The 14,925-nt window shown below is 50.8% G+C and overlaps 1 protein-coding gene across 4 annotated transcripts in view; it reads right to left on the reverse strand.

Moving 5' to 3' along the window:
* The window catches only part of grin2ba (glutamate receptor, ionotropic, N-methyl D-aspartate 2B, genome duplicate a), an 82,015-nt gene that overhangs the window by 47,981 nt on the left and 19,109 nt on the right, over positions 1 to 14,925 (reverse strand). For all 4 annotated transcript variants that reach the window (XM_078084618.1, XM_040191107.2, XM_040191106.2 and 1 more), the window contains exon 4: positions 9,682 to 10,338. In XM_078084618.1, coding sequence (XP_077940744.1) covers positions 9,682 to 10,338 — 657 coding nt within the window. The remainder of the gene's footprint in view (positions 1 to 9,681; positions 10,339 to 14,925) is intronic.

Genomic DNA, 14,925 nt, shown 5'->3' on the forward strand with positions numbered 1-14,925 from the left:
AAAGACAGAAAGAAAGAGAAGACCTCAAAGAGGTTCCCTCCTGCAGCTTCATTAAGAGGCATAAAGAGGAAAAACTCATTTCCTCACAAGCGTCCACCTATTGACTGTAACGATTAACCTGCATTTACGGCCCAGCTGTATTTCTACCTGTTAGATGACCATGTGGTGGCAGCGCACACACAGGCTGGCCTGTTTGCCCATCTGCCGTCCCTCAGGGGGAAAACCTCGTGCCTTAGCGTCTGATCGGCTCAGATAGAAGCAGCTTCTAACCCCTAAACAGGCCGACCGTTACCCACAAAGCCTACAATGACGGCGTCCCCGTATTTACCTGTGTGTTTGTGTGTCTTTGAACGCGCTCTAGGAAGACGAGTGGAGCTTACGAAAGCGTCCTTGTGTGTGTCTGGTTGAGCGGTTTTTATACTGTGGGTCAGCAGGAAAACGTCTGCACGCATTGGTCTGATGTATAGGCCGCTGTGTGCGTGCATGTGTGGGTCTCGCAGCATGTGGCTCTGACAAGCGCCAGCTTGGCCCGGCACTGGTGAGTAATTGAGCGATCACATTGTGTTCTTCGCGCGCGCCTTCCTCCTTCCACGTCCCTGCCTCCCTCTCGCTCCCCCTTTACTTAGTCTCCTTCGATCCTTCTCCCTCGCTCTCCTCAATTATTATTGTTTTCTCTGCTCGCTCCGTCCCCCCCCTTTGCTCCCTTCTTCCTTTCACACAAGGCTTATAGCGGCTGGACACAGCAAGGGCAATATATATATATATATATATATTTTAAAGATGAAATTAGAAATGCGTCTAAGAAGAGAAGAAGAAAGATCGAGAAATAAAAAGGCTAACGACAAGGAACGGTATTAATGACCTCATAATGATATCATGTTTAAATGTGTGTTTGCGCAGGTAAATGGGTGTTCTTCATGTATTTGCTTTTATATAATATATATATATATATATATATGTATTGTATCAAAAAAAGCTGGTGACTCACGCAGCCTGGTCCCCCTTTCTCGGACCCTCTTGACGCTTTGGGTCGAGCGACGCTGAACACACAGACAAGGGTTCAGTTTTCTCCCCCTCAGGGGCGAAAGATAATTGTGCCGCTGGGCACTTTAAGATAATGAGTGGAATGAGTGTCCCAATCAGGTATTCAAACTGTTGACATTTAAAAGTGCTACATGTAACGTGCTGCGGCATTTTGAAATCAACATATCACGACTGAATTAGCACGATGAGCCAGTGTGATTAAAGAAATCAGAGGCATGAGCAAGGCACGTGATTTCTGTCGTCTCTTGTGGAGGACACGAGGAGAAACGCGGGCCATTCAGTGTCACCAGTGACGGGCATTAAGGCTCCTGGGACGTCGTCAGTCCGTCCCAGTAGATCAGATGTAGCTCACCAGTTTGCATGTTTTTGCTTTTTGTCCTGCAGCATCAGACCGGCGGAGTACAGTAGTAGTGCATCCACGGTGAAGCCCCCCCTACCTCAAGGAACTCCTCACCCCACAGACCTCAACACGTACCCGGGACAAAGCTTCGTACAATGGGAGATCGGGCTTGCTGCTGGAATGCTCTCCCTGACCACCTGAGGACACCACAGACTGTTGATGCTTTTAAACGTGGCCTAAAAACCCACCTTTTTATCAGAGCTTTTTAGTGAACTCGCTTTGTTTTTGTTTTCAAACTCCGTGTGTTTTTATTGTTAGCACTTACCTGTTTTATCATGTAGCACTTTGGGATTTTCTTAGATATAAAGTGCATTACAAATTAAATGTATTACCACGTCACTCGTTTTAATCAGACTCTGGTTATGCCGTCGGGCCTCGGCTTTCCACAGCAGAACCCTGCTTTATCCGCCCCAGACCGCAAGACGTCGGTGGAGTTTCCCTCGCGACTCCAGTTGAGCCCGAGGAGCACTTTCTGTTCCCCTTCGGACTATTTGCCTCGTTTTGTTTTTTCTCTTGTTCACTTCCCAGGCTGTAAATAAATGAATATATATATAATAAATAAAATCATTGGCTACAAATCAAACTGCTGTGGGTGTGCATTTGGGTCCACCAACTACACCCCTTAACAGGCCAAATGTGACCAAGTATCCAAACAACTAAATCCATTAAAGCTGCTGCTGAGCATATGCTGCTTTTGTCACCTGTGGACCGACTCCCAGTGAAGACAACACAAAGATGTGTTCTCACAGGAGCGCCGTAAAAGGAGGCACCTGGGACTCCTTGTGTTGTGGGACAGACGGAACCGGCTGGAGGGGAAACGGTCGTGTTGACGGGTTAAAATGAAGCGGGTGTCCGCGTGAAGCAGCGCGGCGTTTGATCCTTCCACGGGGCAGGAATTAAGTCTTAAACTAGTACTTTCCCCTCCATATCTCCTCTCCATGCGCTCCACAGACAAGCTGTGACTCATCTCAGCCTATGAATAGATAGAGGTCCATTCCCTCCTCACCTCTGGATGGGGGCGGAGGCAGCCAGCGATAAGGCTAATAAGGGTCCCGGCAAAGGGCTGGTGTAAGGCTCACGGGGGGACGAGAGGGGAAGATGGTTGTCTGAGGAAGGGAGGAATGGGAGGAGGAGTTGCTTGTAGGTCGAGTGGTGGGGGTGCAGGGGGGTGGGGGTGCAGGGAGGAGTGGGAAAATGGGAGGGCCAGACTATTTACGTTGAGAGGGAGAAGAGGTGGAACTGGGAACCGTAAAGGAGAGAAGATAGGGATGGTGCTAGTTGCAATGAAGAGGAGGGGTGGAGGAGGGGGGGGGGGGTATAGGGGCATGTCCGGGGGGAGTGAGGAGACGAGGTGTGGGACTGGGATGAAGAGGAAGGCGTGGCTAGTGGCGAACCCAGAGGGGACCAAGAGTGTGAATGAAGGAAACGAGGCCAAGCAGGAGGAGAAGAGAGGCGGCGATGGGAGTGTGAAGATGACAGGACGAAGTGGGTTTGGGGGGGAGGGGGGGGGTCGTGCCAGAGGGAGGGGTGAACTTTTGGATGGAATAAAAAGGCATCAACCGATCACATCGTGCAGAGCAGAGACACATTAGGAACTTGCACGATCACTGAGCAACCACACAAATGCTCAAACGGAAAACTTTATCATTCCTTTCAAACTTGACAAAGGCAGTGCGGACCCGATCCACTCTCCGTTCTCACGGTACAATTTCACCATTTTTACTGTTTCACAGAGCATCACCTGTTGGCTGCCTGTTCACAGTTATGTACTTGTCCCGCCCATCAAGGCCACTCGGTGTGCGGCTGTTACGTGTTCGGTTCTATTCTGCTGGAATCCGGGCACGGAGGCGGATGCGGTCGGTGAGAAGGAAAGTGAAGGCGGAGGCTTTGTCCACAGCGGGAACCACAACTGGGAGGGAAAAGTATAGAGCGACGGGGCAAATTACAGACAGCATTTAAAACAGGGGGAATGCGAGAGTCGAAGGGTGCAGAGGTTGAAGGCCCGGGATGGAGGGATGGACCAAATGGAGACAGGCCACTTCCAGTCCATCATGCCGCATCTTTAAATCACAGCTATCTCATCTCATTTCAAATTATCTCCCTCTCTAAGTACACATCCATTCCGACTGTCTGCGTTAATCGGGTGTGCGGGAGCAATCCGTCCATGATGTAAAGCGATAGAGCAGAGGGCAGAGGCCCAGCTCCAGATGGAGAGAGCTATAGCAGAAAGTTAAGGAGTTTAAAAAGGGCCACGTTCTAAATGGCTGCTGTAAATTGAGACCAACAGGGTTGGAAACGAGGACACATAAAATTAGGATTTTACTCACTTCCTCTTCCTGAGCCCCCAGTCGCCCCCCTCTCCTCTCCTCTCCTCTCCCTCCGTAGAGAGGGAACACACACAATGGGTTGTCACATTTTCTAAACCAGGACAATGAGGCAGTAAGAAGAGGCCAGTAGTGGGACGTCTCGGTCAAAGTGAACGGGGCATCACGAGCCGAGCTGCAGCAACCAACCTCGCTTTCAATACACATGAATTTATCTTTTTCAACTTACAGTATTTTTTATTTATTTACATTTACTAAACAGACATTTGTTAATCTCATTACATCACAGCTGCATACTCGATTCTGATTGGTTGTTGGGCACCGATTAATTCATGATAATGGAAATCCTTTTTGTGTATTATCTCTTACATATGCTAGTTCCAATTATGTATTCTGATGAAAATTGAATATTTCTCACTTCTGCTCCCCATTTTGTGAATAAGCACAAGGAAACGAATGCGACATCAGGACTGCACTCGTCCATCAAAATGCTTCTACAAAACAAGAAGTTACAAAACGGTCGCTTTCTGTCAGTTTGACATATTTCCAGGTCTGATGGACAAAAGAGAAGCAGCAACGACGAGCTCGTTAGTAAAAGGCTGCACACCTCAAACTGATTGGTAGTTCGGGTCAATAGGCCTGGTGACTTATTATTCTTTCATATCTGTGAACTCATTTGGGATGATGATGATGATGATGAAGCGCTGCTTGGATGGAGACGCAGAGGACCGCCGGCGTGCGTCACACAGCATCGCAGCGAAGAAGAGCACAAAATAAAGCGTCCACGGGGACGTCGCGTTTCCATCGCTGGTTGAATCAGAGCCAATAAACACCGGCTTCCGTCTTCTGTCCCGGGGACAAAAGGTAACTGTAACCGTTTCCACGTGGTGGGTTTTTTTGTAGGGTGGAACGTGGGGGGGGGAGGCGTATTTCAGCCACCAGTAAAGAGGGGAATGGTTCATCTTATCTTGATTAAGTGGGAGTGTTGTCCATCGAGACACTCCACATGAGGAGGTACTGTTTTAGCCCACATTTTGGAAAAAGAAAGAGGGACAGAAAAACAGACATAAAAAGGCTATAAATGTATTTGTGCCTCGAACACAATTTCCAAGTCGTTTTTCAAGTTTTTTTACAATTGAAAACAGCCAGATATGAGAAGGTGCTCCTAGCCGGAGAGAACACCAACAGAGGAACACCGGGGAACAGAGCCGGACAAAGGGAGCGGGATGAAAGGACGGATCAGAACGCCGTTAAAGGGTTTTACGGCGCTTTGCTGGACACGACGAAATCCATGACTGAACCGAACAATTAGGGGAGCGAGCGAGAGAAAAGCCACGGGAACAGAGAGAGGCGGGAAGAAGCGAGGCACCGAGAGAGACGTCAGGCACAGGAACACTCGCTTTTAATTCCCTTATCGCTAACAAATGCTCCTAATTGTGTCTGTGTTTTAGCGAGGACGCCGCGCCGCCGCCAAGCCGAGCTGCGCCGTACATTATTAAGAGTACAGGACCTCAGTGATTACTACAACAATGGGTGCTACTGTAGGACATTAATTGGGATTATGAATGCAGGGACAGGTCAAAGAAAATACAACGTCACAAAACAGGAAGTGACGAGCGATTAACGTCATTTTTCGTCCTGAAGGTAGGACGACAACGACGATAGAAGGGAACCAAAAAAAACATTTCCACCAAATTCACCCTGGCTGTGATCGGGTTTTTCAACTGGCGCGCACACACACCCACACACACACACACACACACGCACGCACACATGCACACACACACGCACACCCTCTACACCAGAATTATCCCTGGACACAGTTCAACTACAATTTGACTATCAACGGGGCTCTGAAGAATTAGCACAAGTCTAACCACACACACACACACACACACACACACACACACACAAAGACGCTTGTGCTGGGACACAAAATTGCTCTATCGCTTCTTACAAAAGGCTCGAACACCCGCGGGTAAAAACGGCCACATTGCAAACGATGAAAAGCCTCAATTACTTGAGCCCAAGTTAATTGATCACATCCCGCTGGTTTCTTCCTGGAGACGGCTGCCAGTTACACAAAAGGGTTGCGGTGTGTGTGAGAGCGATCTCTCCACGTTGTGTGTGTGTGTGTGTGCGTGATGATGGCGGTGCAGCAGCAGCAGTCCGAATCTAGCCTAGCATTTCTTACGCTGCGTACTTAATATTCCTACACCAGGGTGCAGGGTTCGCCCTTGTAACACGCGTCTTCCAGTGAATTTGTAGATAAAAAAGAAGAGGAAAAAACCACCTTTGGGGCGTTCGTTGTGCGTCTGTGTGTCTTTGTATGTTTGTGACATTCATACGCCTTTGTCCCTCAGGTACTGGCGTTGGCTGAGTTCGATTTTCCCATTAATTTGCTGACGCTCCAACGGCTGAAACCCTGCGAGTGCGAGTGGATGCTATCCCTCTGCTGATCTACAGCACCAGCATCCTCAGCTGCTAGACAAGCTCGCTGCTGGTATTGTGTACTGGCCCCGGGGTGATCAGCGCCGGCTCCAGCTATTTGTGCTGCCACAAGGCCATACCTTCTAGACAGGCGGAGGGAAGCGGCTCGCCGTGTCCTGATAAAGTGAGCATTAGCCAAAGCTTCAGATCACACTGAGGTCCAACGGACGCTGTGGAGGGACGGCGAGCGCGGCGGCGCTGGGAACCGCCACACACACAAGGATACATGCACACACACGCACACACCCTTAGATTTGGGAAGCTTTCCCTCCTCCTCCTCCTCTTCCTCCTCCTCTATCTTGTCCTGTCTTTCACAGATGTGGCTACAGCTGCACTCTCCATCTTTCCCTCCCTCCTCCTCCTCCATCTCCATCCAGGCAGCTATTACTCGTGCAAAGAGGCAGCTTCTCTTTCTCGGCCGGCCCGGCGACACACCTGCTGCAGCACTCTGCAGAGCGCGCCCGCCTCTCGCCTTCCCTCTCCCCCGTCTCTTTCCTCGGCCGCCGCCGCGCACTCGGTGCAGGCGTCCTCTTACTCACCGCTCCAAGCTCCCCCCCCTCCCTCCCTCCCCGCTGGTCTCACTCATTGATATAGATGTGAGTGCCCTTTGCCTCCATCCGTCTCCCTCATTCCAGTTTCCTTCCTTCCGCCTTGGTCTTCATTCCTTGTTAACTCTGGAGCCGCTTGGCTTCCTCTTTCCTCCCCTCCATCCATTTTAACTCTCTTACTTCAAGCTGCTGAGGTTCACCTGTCCCTGCTCCGGCAGTAGTACAGACAGCACACATGGGCCACCTACCACTGGCAAGCTGCATGCACCGATGCAAGGCCGGCAGCGTGCAGAGCCTCCATCCCCGAGAGGAACGGCTGTAAAATATCTAGTTGTGCTCTCGTTACAGATGTCGGAAGACTCGGCGAGCACCAAGGCCGACTGAGGGGCGGATACTGCAAGCGTTTAAGTCGGGATTCATGATGCTTGACTGGGTGGAGGACTTCATCTCCACTACATAATGCCGCGCTTAGCTTCGAGTTTCACCTACTCAAAAATCAAGTCATTAAGTAAGTTAAAGTGTCACTGCGCCTCCATCCCCTCCACTCCGGAGGGGATGTTTTATGGAATTATCTTGTTCCCCCAGAATTATTTTCCTCCTCATGAAAAATCTAAATGCTGCATTCTCCGGCGTCTGTGTCGCTGCGTGTTACCACGCTCCTCTCGGATGTGCAGTGAAAAAGGGGGGGCTCTCTCGCCGACTGCAGGAGCGGCATTCGGCTTCGGCTTTAACGGTGCACGGTGTGTTTGTGTGTAGGTGTGTGGGAGCCCGGAGATAAACACCTCATATAGCAATCCCTCTTCCCAATCTTTGCCTGCCCTTCATACACCCTCACTCCCCAATAACAGAGACGGAGAGAGCCTCTCCTTTCTCTCTTCATTTCCCTTCATCTGTCCCAATGTCCCGCTTACTTTCAGAGCCATTTTCTCTTCGACTCAGTCTCCTCTTCTGCCGTTGACTCACCCCTTGTCCTCTCCACTTATCTTTCCATCACCTCTTCAGGCAGACGGCGTCCCGAACCCCTCTGCTCCCCTGCACGCCTTCACTCACAGCAGAATTTCTTCCCCCCAATCTCATGTTGACTATCTCAACGTCTCCACTTTCCACCTTCTCTCTCTCGCTCTCTCTGTGTCTTTCTCTTCCCCTGATCCCTGGCAATCGTATTTTTGTCCCCTCCATTGTCTCAGCCCATTAGGCAGACACAAATCCGTTTGGAGACTGAGCCTAAGCGGGGCCCCGTCCTCGCTCTCCTGGGCCCCAGAGCAGCCGGGAGGACGCTCTCAGGAGAGAGCCGACTCTGGCTGGTGGCCGGGGGAATCCAATTAAACCGCTGCCCGAAACGCTGCTCTTTTTTTCCTGCTTCCTGGTGCCACTGAGTGCACGCGCGCCCAATGAATGATACTGTGCCTGCACACACACACACACACACACACACACACAGTCCCGTGCATTCCTTAACCACCTGCCCCACTGCGTCCGGGTTAACGTTGTCCAGCATGCCCACAGGACGTTTCTCACATGCAACCCTCCACGCACAAGGCGGGACCTTTATGTTTTGTAGAAATAGGGTTAGTGTGGTTAGGGGTCAACGGATATTTCCACCCCGGTGGGAGGACGGTTCCCTCCTCCTTCTCCTTAACGCTCTAATGAGAAGCAACAGGGAGGCGAGCTACAGTGGTGGCCGCTGGCCTCGCCGCGTCACTGCTGCTCGCTTCTCCGCGGGGACAAAGACCCGCTGACACCAGAGGGTCAGCAGAGCAACTGGGGTGGGGGGGGGGGGCGCCGGGAGGGACGAGGACGGCCAAGACCGGATGCCGGGTCAAAACGGCGTCCAGCATGTTCCCAAACAGCAGAAGCTAATGTAAGCGTTTTCATAAAGCGCTCCGCTTGCCCTCCGTGAAAGACACATTTAAATTCCGCTCCTCCATTTTCATCCAGTAGAGCTGCGTCTCTGCGCCGCGCACTAAATGAAAGGGGTGATTTTGTGGAATAGGGGTCCAAGTGTGGATCCCAGGCGGGAGCAGATAAAGCAGCAGCAGATTGCTTCATCCCATTAGGCAAGGCCTGGTAAATAGGCAGAGATCTAGCTCTCTGGTCTGGTGAAATCTCCAGCTGATCCTGGCACTGACATCGGCGCTGTTGGCAGTTTGTCTTTCAAGTCAGACACCCGGCTTACTGTCTGTCTGTCTGTCTGTCTGTCTGCACCCCGAGTTTATACGGACGCAGGAGGGGAGGAGAGGAGGAATCTAAATGAGTCTGCCTCGCTGTCGATTTTAGGAGGACAATGAGTTGAAGTTCTGAAGGGCACATCAAGAGCACATTGTCTCCCTTTCCCGCACGTGGGAGTGTCTCTCAACCGGTAACAGGGTTTCGGGTTATTTTGGCTGTCAGCACAAAGCAGAGCCCTGTGGAGACCCATAAAAACACTCAGACAAAATGAGGGAGTAAATAAAAGATGGAAAATAACAAAACACCATATGGAAGATGAAACACTGATAACATTTAGAAGAAAACAAACAGCAGCAGTTTAGGCAGCGCAGTCACGGTTGGAGTCTTTAAAAATATCATTCTTCTGCAGGGTGACGTAATCTGTCCGAGACAAGCTTTCACAGCGAGTGACAGACAGCGTGTCCAAGATTGACAGCGGAGGGCAGCCAATCGAAATGAAAGCGTGCAGAGATCCAAGTAGCGCTTGGATCAAACTATTCAGAGTTGTACTTTGTCGTCATTCTAGAAGTTTTAACGTGAATCATTTATTCCACCGTTTCCAAGGTGAGCTCCTCTATGCAGTTGAACCGTCAAACCGACCCACACACTTTTTTTCCCCGCACATTTACAGCGAAGAAGCCCTCTGGGGGGGGGGGGGGGTTCCTACCTTGGCGGCCATGATCATGGAGGAGCCCCCGCGCACTCCGAGGATGGGGATGTGGGTCTGGGCCGAAATGAAGTCGAGGATCTGGGCGATGGCCTCCTGGTCGGTGTCGTCCCCGAACACCACCCCCTGCAGCCAGTGGTCCGTCATGAGGTCACAGATGCTCTTGATGATGCTCTTGGGGTCCGTCTCATTCATGGTCAGCACCTCCACGTTAGGCGCCATGTGGAGGAAGTCCTCCTTCTCGCGGGCTCCGGCCAGCGCCACCTCGCTGGAGTTGCCCACCAGGACGACGGCGATGCTGAGGCCGTGCAGGAGGTTGGGCAGGGCCATGTGGTGGGGCGGGAGTTGAGGGATGGGGACGTAGTGGCCGCCGGCGCCGCCCCCGCCGCCCCCGCCCGGGCCGCCCTCTCTCCGGGAGTGGCAGGCCGGGGGCAGGTGGAGGAGGCAGAGCAGCAGGAGGAGAAGGGAGAGGCGGTGAGAGGCGTCGGCGTAGCGGCGGAGCGACAGAGGCGGGGGAGGGTGCCGGGGTCGGACCCCCCTCTCTTGCTCCTGGGCAAACGACGGGGCCGGGGAGGCGGAGGCCCCCGCTTGGCCGCGAGGCAAAGAGGGGCTGCAGCCGCCGCAGGCAGGCATTGTGGAGCAGGGGGAGAGTAATACCTGGAGAGGCGGAGGAAGAGGAGGAGATGGAGACAGAAAGGAAGGGCAGGGAAGAAGAAAAAGAGAGAAGAGAGGTTAACACAGCACCATTGATCCATCAAAGAGAACCGCCGAGAGGCTACAAGCAACATCTGAATCAGTGCATGTCAATGTCATTCCAAAGAAATGGGGCACTGAGGGTGGAGAAGGCCACACCAGGAGGGAGGAGAGACGACTTGACGCGCATAAACGCTGCATGAACACGCACACACGCTGAGATGGCACATACGTGTAATCTCACACGGATCAATAATGCATGTGGAATGTTCTGTAGCGGCGTTACGGTATATTTTATGGAGGAAATAAACTCTCCCTAAGAAGGGGCGGAGGGGCGATCGGTCCCACTGGGAACTCAAACTGGAGAGAAAGGACGGCGCCGCGTCGAACTCAAGTGACAAAGAGATGAGTGACGCGCCCAGACGTGGACAAAATGACGGGCGGCGAAATTGATTCATTGATTCCGCTCGGAGGGGCTCGCAACACTTTCGATATGATACTCGCCCTCCTCCCTCACCCCTGCTGGCCTAGTTTAGCGCTCGCTGTCCATCCCTTCCACCCTTCCACCTCCCTCCCACGCTCTACTTGACCACGTCTGTGTCTCTCTCTCCCTCCTCTCGGTGCTTATTTATAGAGCTTTTCATTAATGGGGATGCGGTGGAAGGGCCGCGTGGGGCGATGAAGGAGGCAGAGGGGAAATTAGCCAGATCCAGAGATGACGGCAGCAAGGTGGGACGGCAACAGCGGCTGCTGGAGACAAAATAAAAAACACGGACGTGTGTGTGTTCTCTGTATGTTGCCATCCGATTGTGTGGGAGAGCACGTGTCCAATTGTCTCTGCATATAGTCGGTGTAGGTCTACAGTCGGCTTTCCGTGGGCAGAGACGCTCAGGGCGTTGGGGGAGGGTGGGGGTGGGGGTGTAGCTGCTGGCGGAGTCGTTCTGAGTGGTGTATTGTGTGTGCATGTCGTTAACAAGGCAGATGGAAGGTACAAAAGAACAAAAAAGAAAACACTAAAACAATAACCGCCCCGCGAAGCTGACAGCTAATAAGACAGGAAGTGACAGAGAGGGACGATAGAGCGAGAAAAGAAGATGGAGGGAGGGATAAAGGGACGTATGCACATGACAGAACAACTCCAGTGAAAAACTAATTGCTGGAGGTTCGTCAGCTCTAATTACAGGTCCCTGTGTTAATAGTCAATTGCACAGCAATCTCCAGGAAGGATGCAGGAGTGGGAGGGAGGATAAGAGGTACGGGGCGATAGCGAGGGGAGGAGGGAGGGGAGGAGGGAGGCAGTGGGAGGAAACCATGGAAGGCCTTGGTGAGACGCCAGGAAGATGAGAAAGGCGAAGGGAGAGAGAGCGAGGAAGGACAGAGAGGAGGAGAGAGAGTCACAGAGTGAGACAGATGCCCTCTTTGAATCTGGACTTCTCTGGCAGCACTCTGTTTCCATGGCAACAATTAAAATAAGCCTACACAGTTGATGGGCACCGAGATAGACGCGCCGGCGCGGACGCAGGTTTTTTTTTTTCTTTTCTTTTTTTCCCCCGCAAAATAAGCATTGATCATGTAAATGTTGTGATGCAGTCCTCTGATGCAGGGATCAGCACACAGGGGTCCGCCTCGTTTAACATGTGAACACGCACACAAAATGCATATTAACACCTGCATATTGTCCCCTCACTCAGCTTTGTTTAAGTGTGTGTGTGTCTTTTGATGTATTTGTAGTTTTCGTTGCTGTTACAATTGTTTATTCTATTTATTGTATTTTGTGACGTTTTGTATTTTCTCTCCTTTTGTTTATTTTATATCTGCGAAATAAATAAGTAGAACCATAATTAAAATAATAATAGAATACATATTAGGCATTGAAAATGTTATCGGAGTATATTTGGGATTTGTTCTGTCCCTCTCACTCACTGGTCTGGCAACATAAACAACCTAATGGTCATCAGATTGAAATATTGTGACATCGTCTTTCTGCAGCCTTAATTTAGTGTAAAGAGCTCAGATATAGAACAAAAAAAAACTTCAGTAAAAACCAAAGTGTTTCAACCGTGGTAACATTTTGCCTCGGACAGCGTCCCTCATTGTCACACTGTGATTTCGTGGCCTTCGCCGCGGCTCTGGGACCCTGTGATGGGAATTCCATAACATTTACTGATATTTCATTCACCAAACACTTAATCAAGTTAGATGTACAAGTAACTGCACTGATCCAGAGCCTTTCGTTTCAGATTTTTTTGCAAAAATAAATACTGTACCCCTTGAAGAATCTGAATCCACATTTGTTTCCGGATGCAGAAAACAATCTCACAAATTAAACCGGTCACGTTTTGTACTCGCGTCGCCTGGTTGGAATTAGGAAAGAACACAGTGTTACTCACCCCGACCAAACCAAAACCCGGCGCTAAGTGGGCCCCGGATGGACAATAACCGGAGTGATGGTCATTAATAAACGTCTAGGTTAACGGGGCTCACGTCGCTGGGGTGGAGAGTTGACGAAGCAGTTATACGAGGCACGACGCACAGATTACCGCCCGGAAACTCTCTTCTGTTCTGTTTCTGTTTCTTTGTCAGCTACAAATCAAAGAATTCAAACCAGAGTGTCTTTGGCCGACCAGCTCATGGAGCGCTTGTGTATGAAAAAAAAACCCTGGCTGTAAAAAAACCCTGTACACACACACACACACACACACACACACACACACACACACACACACACACACACACACACACACACACACACACACACACACACACACTGATAATGAGGAAAACTGTCTTTCCACTCAATCAAAATGTCTTAACAAAATAGGGACTGAATTTTTCAAGTTTTTATTATTAATATTGTGTTTAAAAGCCTTTTAACCACAACATATTCTGCTCTCGCAGTGATAAATCCACAGAGACGTACTTATTAAAGCCTACCGCATTGTGTGTGCTTGTGGACAGAATGAACGCGCGCGCGTGTGTGTGTGTGTGTGTGTGTGTGTGTGTGTGTGTGTGTGTGTGTGTGTGTGTGTGTGTGCGCGCGCCTCCTGATGAATCTGTTTTGAAAGGTGGAGAGCCGCGCGAGCAGTCGCTTGCTCTCCCTAATGCACTTTCACAAGTGACATTTATGCTTTTTGTTCCACTGAACGCCAGCAGATAAAACGGAACCAAGGCGTTAATCTTTGGCGAATGAGCTCTTTGATTTTGAAATCGATTCCCGCGAGCGGAACGGACCCTGACAATGTTTAAAAACATCTGTCAGCATGGTTGCATTTTGAGGAGGCGAGCCCCGGCCACCCCCAGATAGGATGTGACCCCCCCCGCACCCTCCAAGGTGGCTGCCCGTGGCAGGAGGAGGCAGCTGGAGGCTGAAGTTGGCCGCTGAAACATCCGACGTGCGAGAATATGAAAGAAGAGCTCCGTCGGCTGTGTGAAGTCATTACCAAAGCACTCCGATAAATATTCATGCCGCCTGTCTGCACAGCCTGCTGTGGAGGTGGAAGGTGCCGTGTGAGTGTGTGTGATTATGTGTTTGGACCGGAGTCTGTACACGGCGTTCTGAAGCAGACACTTAGCAGCCCCCCCCACGGCAGACCGAGGCCGGGCGCTGACCGAGCGTAGACCACAGTGGGGCGCATCTCCAGAAAAGAGGGACGGCTGCAGATTCCCCCCTTCCTTTCATATTTTGACGCTATTTATCTCTTCCTGCCTAGTTTTTCTTATGATTTGGTCTCTTCGAACAACCCCCCCGACCCCCCACTATCAATTCTCCCACTTATCGCCCCCGTGCACTCGGCGCTCTCGTCGGCCTCCTCTCATTACGTGGTGAGTGTCGGCTTCGTCGATGGTGTTATTTGCATGAAAAGCAGAGGACAAAAGGCGACCGGCAACTTTTCACATCTCTGTCCTGGTTTGATGAATAAGGACAGAGGAAGACAACCTCTCTTTGTCTCTACGTTGACTGGACAACGGAGACAAAGTACCAAAATGGGGGGGTGGGAGGGGCTTAAACTGAAAGACTTCTTGGTGCCTATTTCTCTTTTAGTAGTTTAGATAAATAAGGTAATGAATGTAATTTAAATCCGGGGAAAGTGGCCCGAGAGCTGTAGACTAGACACGCATACCGTTGCTATATCAGGAATAATTACGCCAGGAGGAAAGCAGTGGGGGGGGGCAGTCATAAGGTCTATGATTACGCCTCTGCACACTTTATTTATGTTGCGGCTCTGTGGAGACCTGAGTGAGCCGCGTCACGCTGAAGCCATTTTGTCCTTGACAAGTTGTTCGGGACTGTAAAAGAAGTGCAACTGCGCTCGGCCTTCGGCTGGCGGCCCCGGGGAGAGACGCAAACACCCGCCAATACCATCCGCAGGTCTTAGAAGTCTCAGTCGGGCAGAAGAACAAAATACGCTCCAGGCGTCATCATCTGGAACCAACCGTTGATCTAAAATGATTCTTCCCCTGTATTCATGCACATATGTACAATTCTATCAATTTTACAAGGGTTTAAATGTACTTCTATGAACACACATACACATATGTGTGTTTACGTGT

Source organism: Gasterosteus aculeatus, chromosome 11 (genome assembly GCF_964276395.1).
Source record: "Gasterosteus aculeatus chromosome 11, fGasAcu3.hap1.1, whole genome shotgun sequence".
NCBI classification, from domain to species: Eukaryota; Metazoa; Chordata; class Actinopteri; order Perciformes; family Gasterosteidae; genus Gasterosteus; species Gasterosteus aculeatus.